Source organism: Nannospalax galili, unplaced genomic scaffold, assembly GCF_000622305.1.
Source record: "Nannospalax galili isolate Female #2095 unplaced genomic scaffold, S.galili_v1.0 scaffold1231, whole genome shotgun sequence".
Classification (NCBI taxonomy): domain Eukaryota; kingdom Metazoa; phylum Chordata; class Mammalia; order Rodentia; family Spalacidae; genus Nannospalax; species Nannospalax galili.
In genome coordinates, this window is record NW_008329696.1 from 1,617,221 (window position 1) to 1,630,557 (window position 13,337).

At 51.8% G+C, this 13,337-nt stretch overlaps 1 protein-coding gene across 1 annotated transcript; it reads right to left on the reverse strand.

Annotated features, from left to right (window-relative positions):
* Positions 1-4,799: 4,799 nt before the first annotated feature.
* Plekhf1 (pleckstrin homology and FYVE domain containing 1) lies at positions 4,800-12,993 on the reverse strand. The gene is made up of 2 exons (XM_008841556.3): positions 12,867-12,993; positions 4,800-6,355 (listed from the first exon to the last, which is right to left on the reverse strand). The coding sequence occupies exon 2, from the start codon at positions 6,337-6,339 to the stop codon at positions 5,500-5,502; it is 840 nt and encodes a 279-aa protein (XP_008839778.1). The 5' UTR covers positions 6,340-6,355; positions 12,867-12,993; the 3' UTR covers positions 4,800-5,499.
* Positions 12,994-13,337: the final 344 nt, after the last annotated feature.

The window sequence follows — 13,337 nt, forward strand, 5'->3', positions numbered from 1 at the left end:
GGAACTCACTATGTAGACCACGCTGGCCTTGAACTCACAGAGATCCTCCTGTCTCTGCCTCCCGAGTGCTGGGATTAAAGGCTTGTGCCACCACACCCGGCAATAAATAAAATATTTTTTAAAATAATAAGAAATTTGTTTTGTTTGAGCTAGGGTCTCACTACGTAGCCCTTGCTAGCCTTGCACTCACAGAGATCTGCCTGCCTCTGCCTTCTGAAAGTTAAGATTAAAGGTGGTACTACCATGCCCAATAAAAGTAAGAAAATTTTAGAAAAGAAAAATTATTTTAAACAGACCCGGCATTTAGTCCTCATGTATACCATGACAAAACTTGCCAGAGCCCCACATTCTCTGGAGTGCAATCAAATGCTACCTCTTCCAGAAAGCCATCATCCAGCCATCCCTCCCCCTGAGCCTCAGGAAGGCCTTGTGTGACCTGCTCTGCCTCTGCAGCACAGCCTGACCCTAGTATGTGGCAGTCACCTCCAGCAACAATACCCACCCCTATCATCACAGAGAGACAGGATTCCTGGGATCCTGGGAGCCCCTGCCTGCCTCTCTGCAGAACACACCTGAATGTCACTAGCTCCAAGCAGGTGGCATCTGGGAGTCCTATGGCCAAATGCACAGGCTAGGAACCCTGACCAAGGCCCTTGCAAGGCCCTTTCCTGGTACCCAAGTCCTATGGAAAGACTGCATCCCACTCAATTCCAAGGGCAGCCTGCCATCTGTCCGCTGTGTCCTGGGTCACAGCTGCATCTTTAGGCTCCTCACCTTAACGCTCTATTAGGCTGTCTCCTGCAGAGATGGTTCAGGCTCCAGGGTTATTCACTGCAGGGGCCTGGCTTCAGACCTTCCCTTGTCTCTCTGCAGCTCCGGGAGGCTAGGAGCAAGGCAGGCCCCTCCCAGAGACTCCATGCTGCCAGAGTATCACATGCCCCTGGAAGGGTCAGGATCTACACAGCTGGAAGGACATATTCCAGGGGAGCCAATGGGAGACTTAGCTGGCGGAACAGTGGGTTCCTATGTCCCTGCCAGACTTTGTAAGCAGAGCCCCAGGAAGCGTGTGAGACCTGGACCCAACCCAGCAGGCCCAGGGCTCTTGGCCCCTACCTACCTTCAGCTCCATCCTAAGTGAGACATTTGCAAAAAGCTGAGGCACTGAAGTATACCTTGAGAACTCCTGAGCCCCTAGGTAGGGTGGTGGCCAGGGTAAAGAAGTCCCAACTAGATTGGAACTGATGAGTGGGACTGTGGTAAGCCCAGCAGGGCAGGGGCAGGCTCTGCATTGGCAGACAGCTGGGTCTGTTTCCGAAGCAGGCCCCTTTCTAAGAACAGCCTGGGTGGGATGCCTGTGACCCTTGATCCCAGCCTGTCTCTGGTACAGGCAGAGGACAATCTCCCAGACAGATCCTTCCCTTCCCAGGTTCCCATGCTAGCCCATATAGCAATTTCTTTTGGTCACTTTTTTTATGCACTTTTATCATACCCCCCATTTCCCCTTCTTGTCCCCCTCTACCCTGCCGCCACTGGTCCCTTTCCTCTTCCTATTTCTTTCTATTTTCATGTCTTTAAAAACAATCTAGATTCTGCCTATGAGAGAAAACATGTGCCCTTTGAGTCTGGCTTGTTTCACTTAACATGGCAACCTCCATCTAGCTCCATCCATTTTCCCGCAAATGACATAATTTCCTCCTTCTTTTTCTAACACAATGCTTTCTGATTAAGTGATTTTTATTTTATGTGCATGAGTGTTTTGCTTGCACGTATGTATGTGCATTAGGTCCTCTGCAAGGGTAGCCAGTGCTCTTAACCACTGAGCCATCTCTTCAGCCCCAATTCCTTCCTCACTCTTATGTCTGAATAAAACTCTAGCATGCATATATGCTGTTTTCTTTACCCATTCATGAGTGGATGGATGCCCAGGTGGGTTCCATCTTGGCCACTGTGAATACTGTCACGGTAATCACAGTGTGCACGGGTCCCTGTGATATGCTGACTACCCAGGAGCACTCTAACTGGGTGTCAGGAGTGCTCTAGCTGGGTCATATGCAGTTCTGTTCCATCTACTCAGGAGCATGCACACCTACTTCTGCAGTGGCCACACCTCCCAAAGCTGCAGGGTCCCTCCTGCCTGCATCCTCACCAGCCTTTATTTTCTTGCACATTTGCTTCATCAGTCCTTCATTCCTGCTGGCCTCTCTACTTTCTACACTTAGCAGTGAGGGTGTGTGTATCCAGGGGTGGGGAAGGCGGGGAGGGGAGTAGGGGCACTGGGAATCACTTGATCTCACATAGGGCTCTAGAGCAAATGTTCAGCCCCTGGTGATCATTTGGCTCCCCCCCACCCACCCCGATATCTCAGGGACAGAAGGGAGGATGGGGAAGCTTCCTGGGCACCTCCACAGTTGGAAAGAACAGAGGATGTGCTTTTGATGGATGTCTTCTTGGGAATCCCAAGTGCCCTTCTGGCCACAGGGCCCCCATGCCCACCCACCTCTCCACTCCTCAGCCATCTACACACACACCAGAAGTTCTTCAGAGCAGATAGACTTGTGGCTCCCAGCAGTCTCTGGGGTCTTTTGGCCTCAGCTATGTGCTGCTCCAGGACACATGGATCCCTTCCTCCTCTGGGCCTTGGCACTCACTATTCACAATAGTAAGCAGAGGGAAGTGCCGTCTCCCCACTGGAATGCCTGGTTCTCTCCTCTGGCACCCAGTACCAGCCTCCACTGACCTACTGGAGTACACTCCTGTCTCCTCTCCCAGCTGAGAGCCAAGTCAGGACCCTGTCCATCTTACTCATAATTCTGTCCCCAGCAGGTGGCAGGGCACACTGCAAGCCTCTGTAACTGCATGAATGAGCACCTTGTAAGGCTGTTGGCCCTTGGGTCCTGTAGACTCACTCCTAAGACTTTGCAGCTGAGGGAAGTAACACCCCTGTCCCAGGCCTGTGGGAAAGGGAACCTGTCTGAGTTCTGGGCTGAGGGTTGAGCCACCTCCTGTCCCTGTCTACCTCCCAATGCCACATAGTCCTCCACCAGCCTGCTCCAAGCACCCAGGCTCCTGCCACTCTGCCTGCTTTCCCAGGTGGTACAGAGGGTGGCTATCTCCAGGTTCAATTCAGCAGTCCCTTCTCTTGTCTACCCAAACATTGCCTTTTGGACCCTGAAGTTTCTCAGGAAAGGGACATTCCAGAGGAATGAGGCTTGTGACCAAGTGACCAGTTTTCTCCACTCTGCCAGCAACCTGGGGGGAAGGGACAGGGCTATCTGGCCTGGATTTCTGAGATGACATCAGATCCAGTTTCAGGAAGCTGCCCCTTACCTGGTGACCTGCCTGGCTCTGTGCCCTCTGCCCAAACAGAAGCAGCCTGAACCAGTCTATGTGGCTGACAGAAGCCACAGAGGGAAAGGGCTGCAAATAAACAAGTCCCTGACCCTCCCTGCCTATCACTGCCAGAGTGGGCAGTCTCAGGCAGATTCTGGGTGTTTCTCAGAACACCCCTCCAGTATTCCTTGAAGGAGGACCACATGTCAGCTGCAGGTTGTGGGAGCTGGGCTGGACCTGCAGAATCAGAACATACCCAGCTCGACCTCTGAAGTTTGCATGTGTAACATATAAGGGCCACAGCAACAGTGCTGCATCTGGGGAATCGAGAACCCTGACAAGTAGAGTTTCACTACACTGGGGGCCTGGGGGAAGCTTTCTCCCCACAGAGTCACCACATGTAGCTGACAGTGACCCACCTCTATGCACAAGTCCTGTGTCCAAGACCAGCCAGAAATTGTGCAAAGACTGATACACACACATCTGCTAGATGCTTACTTTTTCAACACAGGGTTCTCTCTCTACTAGCCCACGCTGCTGTCAGACCCCACATCCTCATGCCTCTCAGTGCTGGGATTCCAGGCATGTGCCATCACACCCAGCTTTGCAGGAGGCTCCTGAAGGGCCCACAGCTGTGTGACAGTGTGTAAGGTCAGTGGCCATACCTGGGCTGTTTCCCCTTTCAAAGACACCATTGCAGGGGTTGAGCAGGAGCCTACACAGGACATTAAACACCTTAGTTCCTTCATTCCATCCATTTAGCTAGCCCACACCAATAAGCTATCTGTTTGAGGAGGTTGAGGCCAGAATCTTAAGTTTGGATTGGCTTGGGCTACATAGTGAGAACTTGACTCTCTCTTTTTTTTAATTGAATTTTTGTGAATTTAATACAATGTATTTTGATCTATCTAGATCCCCTCCCCTATCTGTATCCTAGCTCAATTTCATGTATTCTTTTGCATATACATGTGCCTATAGAGTCAAATTTGTGTCCCCAAACAATCTATTATTCTGCTAAAGATAGTATTAAGCTGACTACTAACGACTTATTATTATACCTGTAGATTAACGCGTCTCTCAGTTCTCACCAGAGACGCTTCCTCATACAGCAGATGGTGATTAACACAGAGACCCACAACTGGCCAATGTGCAGAGAATGAGACTGCAGAGTGCTTATCCCCGAATAGGACACCTATATCAGGTTTCTGTCTCCTAAGGTTCAGAAATCATTGCTGGAGAGGGCAGAAAGGAAGAAAGGGAGGGAGGGAGGGAGGGAGGGAGATGAAACACTGCCACAGCACTGGGATGGGGCTGTATCCTTGGGGACCCAGCCTCAGTGTGGCATGAATGCATGTCATGAATGTGTCATCGGGCAGTTGATATTCCCAGAAGCACCCAGTGTGGTGGGTCAGTGCCATTTGTCCCCAGCTTGGTTTCCAACCTGAGTGATGTTTGAAGCAAGGGCACTCTTAGACTTACCAAGCAAAAAACTTGGTGCTTTCTTTTTATTAGTAAGTCAATCCAAGTGGCTTTCTGTCCTTGCAACTTAATCATAAGAGAAAACTGCTTTCGCTGACTGTAGAGAGATGGGAGAGGACAAAACGACACCAGACACTTGGGGGGTGGTGACAGAGCAGAGGACTTGACAGGCTGACCTGGGTCTTTAAGGCACACACAGTGCAGCCTAGGAGCTAACCTGGCAGGGTCTAGCAGCTTGGTAGTGGCATTAACATGGCGGGTAGGCAGGCTTCATAGTCTTCCATGGGTTGTGCTTATCCAGGGGTGGGGTGGTGTCAGAGGCTCAGGCCTCAGAGTGAAGTGTACCCACACTCTGGTCTGGTTTTTTCTTTTCCCTCCTTACCCAACCTGGTCCCTCTACGCCTTGGGCATCTGGCCTAGTCTAATGCTAAGGGCTGCAGGTTTTTGTTCTGAAGGCCTGCATGTTCTGGGCCTTATGACATGGAAAGGCTATTACCTGACTGGAACTAGAAAGCTGTTGTCCAGCAGAAAGGCACTGGTAATGGGGCGGGAACAGCCACCTGCCCTTGTGACCACCACCATGACCAGAGGTCCCGATGACACCACACAGCTCAGGACCCTCAGCTGCTGCTGTCCTCCTGGAGCCCTAGGCAGCAGACTGGTTTGATGCAGATGCTCTACAGATGAGGGTCAGCTGTGGAAGGCTGACCAGGAAACCCCAGAGGTGTAGAACTCCACCCGGCTGGGCCAGTCTCCATCCCCGCTGCCCTCCCTGTCCTCATCAGAATCATCATCATCACCACTGGATGCTCCACAGACAGCCCCGCCCAGGTGGGCCAGCCTCCCCGGGGAGCCTCTGCCCCTCTCCTCCAACTCCTCTCTTCGCTTCTGGGCAGCCAGCTCACGGTAGCAGAGGCTGCAGACACGAAGGGGTTTGGGTGAGAGACGGGGCAGCAAGAAGCGCTCTCGGGAGCACTCAGCGCAGACCACAAAGCCACATTTTCGGCAATGGTGGCGTCGTGTGAGTGCTGAGAAGCGTGTCTGTGTGCAGCGCATGCAAATGTCAGTGGCCTTGTCGGGGATCCAGGGTGCTGCGTGCTCCGTGGTGGGCTGGCGGCCAGTGGCCAGCAGCTGCCTCCGCACGCACTCCTCGATGTGGCTGATCCACTCCTGGCGCTCTGTAGTGGAGGCTGCCGACACCACAAAGGACTTCTTGGCCGTCTTGATCATCCAGCGGTTCTTGGCCTGTAGGGTCTCAGGGAGTGGCTCCAATGTCACCTCTTCCAGGGGAATAATATGTTGGCTACGGTACTTGCGCTTGCTAAGCACAATACTGCCATATACCAAGATGTCATTGAAGAGGAAGAAGATACGAGGCTTGGCCTTCTTTCGGCACTCCTTGGTCAGCACCCCCTCACCTAGCAGCACCCGGCCTGGCAGGGCCAGCGGTTGTCCCGATGCTCCAAAGCAGCTCTCCACTGCCGCGATCCGCTGGCTGTTGATCTCTGTGTTGGCCAAGTGGTCTACCATCTTCTCAGCGGCGAGGCTGGAGGAGGAAGACAGGAAAGTCAGATCTACACTGTTCACCCCTCCACCAAACTAGACAAGCTATTATCACACTGTACTCCAGCAAGGCCACCCAGCCTCCCAACATGGACTCAGGGCCCCAAGGCCAAGCTGACAAGGAGTGGAAGAAATTATTATGGGGTAAAAGGGCCTCCCCAGCAGAAGGCAGACAAGAGTTAGGAAGACAGCGATGAGAATACTATTGAGAGCCTCTCACTGCAGGAAGTGGAGGCCCACTAGCTCCAGGAGCCTTGGAAGTCTGTAGAGCACGCCCCATGGGTATGTACCAGGGGCAAGGAACAAGGAGGTTCCAACTCCTATCAGCTGTTCAAGGCATTCTGGGACTGGAAGTGTGCAAGTGCAAAGTACCGTGTGCCAGGCAATACAGGTGTCTGTGATCCAAACTCACCACAGACCCTGAGACTCCCTTCATTTTCCTAGGGTCTCCAACTGTGCTGGCTAGCTGATGGTCACCACTGCCATCCGTGGGGCTGTGGGCTGAGCTCTTCCGCCAAGCCAAGTTTGACTTTATATAATGGAGTCCCCCTATAAACCCCAGGAAGTTGGACCCGCATTTTACAGGAGGGAAGCTGATGTTGAGAACACAACTCACACCACACCACATCCCCCGTGGACTGAGGACCGCTTGGGCTCTGTGCTGGTATGTCTGCAATAAACAGCGCAGGCCTCATAATACCCTCTGGCTACGTCTTGCTGGGTCCACACCCACCCCTCTGAGCCTAGTGCACTTCCAGACCTAAAGGTCACAGGGATGAAGCCACACCCTAGTGCAATCCTCCAGGCCTGGCATCTCCGCCCAGCTCTACAGCCCACCCACTCATCTAATAAGCCACTTACTCAACACTGAAACCTAGCCTCCCCCTGGACCTACTCTTAGCTCTTTTCCATCATAGGAATCATCATTCCCTTAGTGGTTCAAATCCCATTGTTCACTCAGTGATTCAAACCCCACCCAGTGGTTCAATCCCCACTGATCACTCAGTGGTTCAAACCCCAAATCTAGGCTTCATCCTTGAACTTCCTCTTTTCTATACAGCCTACATTCAACCAAGGAGCAAGTCCTTTCATCTCTCAAAGTGAGCTTAGCCTGACCATTTCTCAGCATATGATGCCATCACCCTATAAGGTACCATGCAGTCTCGTGGACCATCCCCTCTCAGCTGTGGCTTGTGACCAGCTCAGTTCTCATCTCCTTTTTAGAAAGACACCCTGTCAACTCCAGCTCAAGTTGCTCCCCTGCACTGACCCCAAACTACAAAAGTTAGCAAACTGGTCAGAGGTCAAATCTGGTCCAGAGCCCATTTTTATAAATAAAGTTTTATTGTAACTTGGCCACAAACATACAAGTATTCTATGTGGTTACTTTCATGCTGTGACTGAGCTGATTAGTGACAGAGATCACAGACACAAAATCTGAAATATCAACCATCTGGATCATTATACAAAAAGTTTACTCACTCCTTTTGGATGCCACCTGGGTTTTTGTTGTTTTCTTTCACGGGACTTTTCGAGACCTAGTCTTGGGCTGGGGAGATGACTCAGTTGGTAAAGTGCTTGCCATACAAACATGAAGACTTGATTCAGGGCCGCAGGCCTCATTGTTAAAAACTAGGCATGGTGTTTGTAAACCCAGAGCTGGGGAGGATCCCTGGAACTTGCTGGCTAGACAATTCAGCTGAATCAGTGAACTTCAGGTTCAGCGAAAAATGCTACCTCAAAAATTACGGTGGAGATCCACTGAGGAAGATACCTGATATCAACCTCTGGTCTCTCTCTCTCTCTCTCTCTCTCTCTCTCTCTCTGGTTTCTGGGTCATCATACTATGGTTCTGTATGTGAGGCCACTTGTGGGAAACTAGAGGCAAGGGTTGGTCAGGAGGACAGCTGCGAGGCTAAATGCTTTGCACAGGAGAGGACGCTCAGGCCCTTCTGTCCTGTCCTACTTGTCCCTCCAGGCCTCAGGCATCCTGAGAAGTACTGCCCACATTGCCTGATGTTAAGGACTATTTTTAGTTTGCTGATCTTGGCTGCAAACCTTGCAGCCCCGAGCTGTCTGTCTTGTTCTGCCACCTGATCACCAGTCCTTGGCTGAGGGACAATCTGACAACTCTAAACTGTGTCCCTTAAAATGCTGGTGTGCTACCTCCATGTCCACCAGGAATTGTGCTGTGGGCCAAGCTGGATAAAGTCTTACTGTGGAAGGGTCAGCATTACTCGGGGGCAGGTGGGAGATGTGATGGCACAGTGGCTGCTGGGTAGCAGAGACACCCAAAATGTTTGGGAGTAGAGGAAAGGATAAAAACAAGGCTCATCTGGGTATGGTGGCACACACCTTTAATCCTAGCACTTGGGAGGCAGAGGCAGGTGGATCTCAGAGAGTTCAAGGCCAGCCGAGACAGGGGAGACCCTGTCTCAAAAAGATATACACATACAAAAACAGGCTCTTCAGCTGGAGTGATGGCTTAACAGTTAAGAGTGCTTGCTTTGGGGCTAGAGAGATGGTTCAGCAGTTAAGAGCACTGGCTGCTCTTGCAGAGGACCCGGGTTCAATTCCTAGCACCCACATAGCAGCTAACAACTGTCTGTAACTCCAGTTCCAGGGGATTCAATGCTGTCTTCTGACCTCCACCAGCAGACCGATTTCTGTGAGATAGAGGCCAGCCTGGTCTACATAGTGAGTTCCAGGCTAGCTGGGGAACAGGGAGACCCTATCTCAAAAACAAAAGGCTCTCTTCACATAATGGAGATAAACTGATGAACAGAATGGCACTTACTTGAAGAGCCCTCAGTCAAACTGTTGTTAATCTATGAGTAGAAACAGGAAGAAATCTCATACCCACTAGGGGCTTCCTGCTAGGATTACAGGCATGCACTATCATGCCAAGTGAGTTTCTGTTTTAAAAGACGAAAAAGCTCAGGAGATAAATCACGATAATTATTTTACCAGTACTGAACTGTGACCAGGTGTGGTGGTGCAAGCCTTTAATCCCAGCACTCAGGAGGCAGAGGCAGGCGGATCACTGTGAGCCTGGTCTATATAGTGAGTTCGAGGCCAGGCCAGCTGGGGCTACAGGGAGACTCTGTCTCAAAAAGACTAAAAAATCTCCCGAACAACAACAAAAAACCCAGTACTGAACTGTACATTCAAAATGATTAAGATAAGGCTGGAGAACTGACTCTGAGTGAAGTACCTGCCAGGCAAGCATCAGGACCTGAGTTCAAATCCCCAGAACCCATTAAAAGGCCGTCAGTAATCCCAGTCCTATGGTGAGCTGGGAGGTGGAGGCATATAGAGTGAACAAGACACCCAGTCTCAAGGTGGAAAGTGAGGACAAGCACTGGGGGTTCCCCTCTCACCTCGCCATTCACGGACACACATACATATCACACACAGAATTAAAATGATAAGACAATATGATGAATCCAAATAACCAACAATCCCTAGACCTAGAAAATGTGCCTTTCTCTTTCTTATTAATTTTAAGGTCCTCCAAAAGAATAAAATGACAATTCAGTGTCTGGTCAAGTTCTAGCCCAGCAGGAAATGGCACAGCATGGGGGCCTAGAACTTGCAGGAGACTCCAAGAGCTCTGAGGATGTAAGGCCAGCCATGTCCCTCCAGCACAGCTGTGTGTAGAAAAGGCTGCCGCTGATGGGAGTTATGAAAACCTGGCCCTGTAGCAGCTGCAGGCTGAGCTTAGCACCTTCAGCAGCTGAGGCAAACAGGCTGTGAGCCTAGAGGGCAGGAGGCCCTATCCAACTCCACCTCCCATAATGCCACATGGGACAGTGGCATAGAGAAAATGAGGGGCAATATCACAGCAGCAGAGAGCCCTCGGGCAGGATGCAAAGTGGAGATCCAGGGGCAGTGCCTAGGGAGTGTCCAAGGAGTGGAATGCCTGCAGCAGGCCCAGCCAATAGAGCCTACCCAAGTGTCTCCCTGGCCCTAAAGAAGGCTCAGAAACTTGCCCCCACCCCAGGATCCCACACTATTCTGCCCCCAACCTGTGACTGACAGAACTCTTAGGTCCCGATGGCCACTGTAGGTCCGAGAAGCAAATTGTGGGCCAGGAAGGCTGGAGGTATTTGGAGGCGATAATAGGGTGTGGCTTGGAGCTGACCCCACACTGACCAGGGGGGCACTCAGGGAGCTCTCATGTTCTTCTCTGTGGACCTACAGAGGGCCCTGGGCTGACTGGGCAGACCGCGTCCTCCTGGAAGCTCACCCCACATTCTGCAACCTGAGTTTCATGCCTTGGTTTGACATGGTCTGAAGACTTTTCTTGATAAATACAGTAGCTGCAGTCAGATGGACAGTCTTGTTACTGCTCTCACAGGAAAAGGGAAAGTCATTTATGAAGGGGAGAGCTCAGTCCCAACACACTTGGGGCTTATCTGTTTCAGAAAGACTATAAAGATGGAACCTTCTGGTAGCCTGTGCACCTGTGCCAACCCCAGTGTGATACTGGGCTACTGATGGAGGGGAGAACACTTGTTTCAGGGTCAGTGAGTCTAGGAGACAGGAATGGACAGACCTACATATCCCTTCAGAGTTCAGAAGGATGTGGAGCCCTGGGGCTCAGTGATTTCCCGATTGAACTGGCTCACAGAGAGCCGAGAGCTCTGCAACTTGGGAAGTGCTGGCTTTGAGTCACCAGGTGCCTGCAGATGGTGGGCGGCCAGTGCTTTCTGTGTAACAACAACCAAGGAGAGTGTTGTATGATCTAAAACCAGGGGCTAAACTCCACATCCAATCTGGCCTGCTGCCAGTCTTCCTAAATGTGATTGTACTGGAACACTGTCACATGCCACAGAGCACCTGGCTTGCAAAGCCTAAAATATTTATTCTGTGGCCTCTCACAGATAAAGTTTGTTGACCCCTTTGGTATACGCCATCGCATGTTGTAAAATGCCCATGGATGCATACAAGTGACAACCACCCAGGCTTTGTCCTCATGGAACCAACTGTCCCCTACTGCCAACTGGGGTACAGCTCTTGAGAGAGAGATTTGAGACCTGGAACCTTGTATGGAACAAGGCACAGAAGAAAGAGCTAAGGCTACAGAAGCAGGCAGGGAACATTTTGCAGTCCCACAGGCCTTTGTGAGCATTTTTTTAAGGCCGCTAGGAGAGTTGCAGGACCCAAGTCTTCTCCCTGCCCTGAGCTTTTTGGAAGCCTTCGTCTAGGAAAATAAGATTCAGGTGCCCCATCCTTAGTGCCTAAAGCTCACCAGACACATTTACCATGTAGTATTCATTCTCCACAGAAGCCCAGCTGGAAAAGCACAAAGTCCCCATCCCAGCCCCAGTCATAGTCCTAGATCCTGGGCTAGTGGCCCAGTTCCCAAATAACTGAGCTGCTGCTTGGAGCCAAGAGAGAGAAACCCTTGGCTCATAGTGGTGGCATATGACTATAATCTAGCACCTGGGACGTTAAGACAGGAAGAGAGTTCCAGGCCACTCTGGACTACATCCAGAGACCTTGTCTCAAAAAACAAAGCAGGGTTGAGTGAGATGGCCCAGTGGGTAAGGGGCTTGCCACCAAGACTGATAATCTGAGTTCTGTCCCCTAAAGTACATGGTGGAAGAAGAGACCTGTAAAGGGTCCTCTGACCTCGAAATGTGTTCCCTCCCTCACCAATAAATAATTGTAAAATTAAAAACACCCAGAATCAGAAATTCTTAAAATCCAGTCTTTTGTGTAGTCTTTTTTAAATTGCCTGACCTTCTACATGCCCTGTCTCACCACAGAACACATAGGGTGGCCTGGGCAGGATCATTGGCGGGCCGGCTCCGGCCCTGAAGGGCCACAATGCCAAGTCCCTCCTTCCTTGGCAGGGCTGGGTGGGACAGGCTTCCAGGCTCAGCCAGAGCTGCCTGGCCTCTCTCCGTCTCAGAGGACTGACGTGGGCAGGCCACAGCACAAGCGGGGTATCTTAGCTTACACAAATCCCAGGGGAAAGGATGTGATTCCAGCACATATCGCCCCTCCTCCGCGGCCTTTGACCCTCTGGGATCAGATACCAGATGGGTCCAAATTCCAAGTTCTGCTCCCTCTCCCGCTGTGCATACCAAGTTTCACAGCTACTAGAAGTGGCAGCTTTTCCTCCTGCAGAGGCCTGGGAACACCTTCCTGTCCACATTTCAGATGTTCCCAAGAAAAAGGAGGTCGTGTCTCTCCGTGGCCCATCTCAATAACTTTCCTGTATTTAAAAATCACATACTCTTCACGGGATCCAGAGGGTCCCAAATAAGAAGGCAACGAGAGCCTCCCATCCCCAAAGACGTCCTCGACCAAGGACGACTCTGGAACATCACCAGGCAAGGTGTACGCAGAGACCCTGAGGCCTGGAGGTGCGTGGGGCCCCCCGCGTGGATCACAGATCGCGCACACCTGGGGTACTCTGGCCCACAAGCATCCTCTGCCCAGGAGGAGACCCAAATGTCCACCCCGCGCTTCAGCCCGCTTACCTCCCGCTGGGAACCGTGCGCTCAGCGGTCCACGCGCCGGGTCCACGCACTGGGTCCACCCGCCGCGGCAGCGGTCCTCTCCAGCCAGCCTAGCCTCCCGCTGCCCACGCCTCCGCGTTCCACTCTCCTGACACGCCCCCCTCGCTAGCGGGCCGACCAATCGGAGCTCCGAAGTGCAGGGGGGTTGGGGAGGTGGAGCCAGCCCCAGTTCCCCAAGAAATGTGCGCGGGTGTATCCGCGCAGTGTGGCGAGCGGCACTTTAATGTAAACTTTTCCTAAGTGGAACATTTCAATCACACACTGGAGGAAATTAGAAGAGTTTAGTGGACCCCATGTGTGCATCACGCAACTGTAGCCTGAGTAGGTCAGGCAGCCCAGGGTTGACCCCTCCCTAGTCCCTAGTGACACTCGGAATGCTATTCCAAGACCTCCAGCTTCTGGGTCTCACCTGCCCCCCCCATCCTCTCCCTA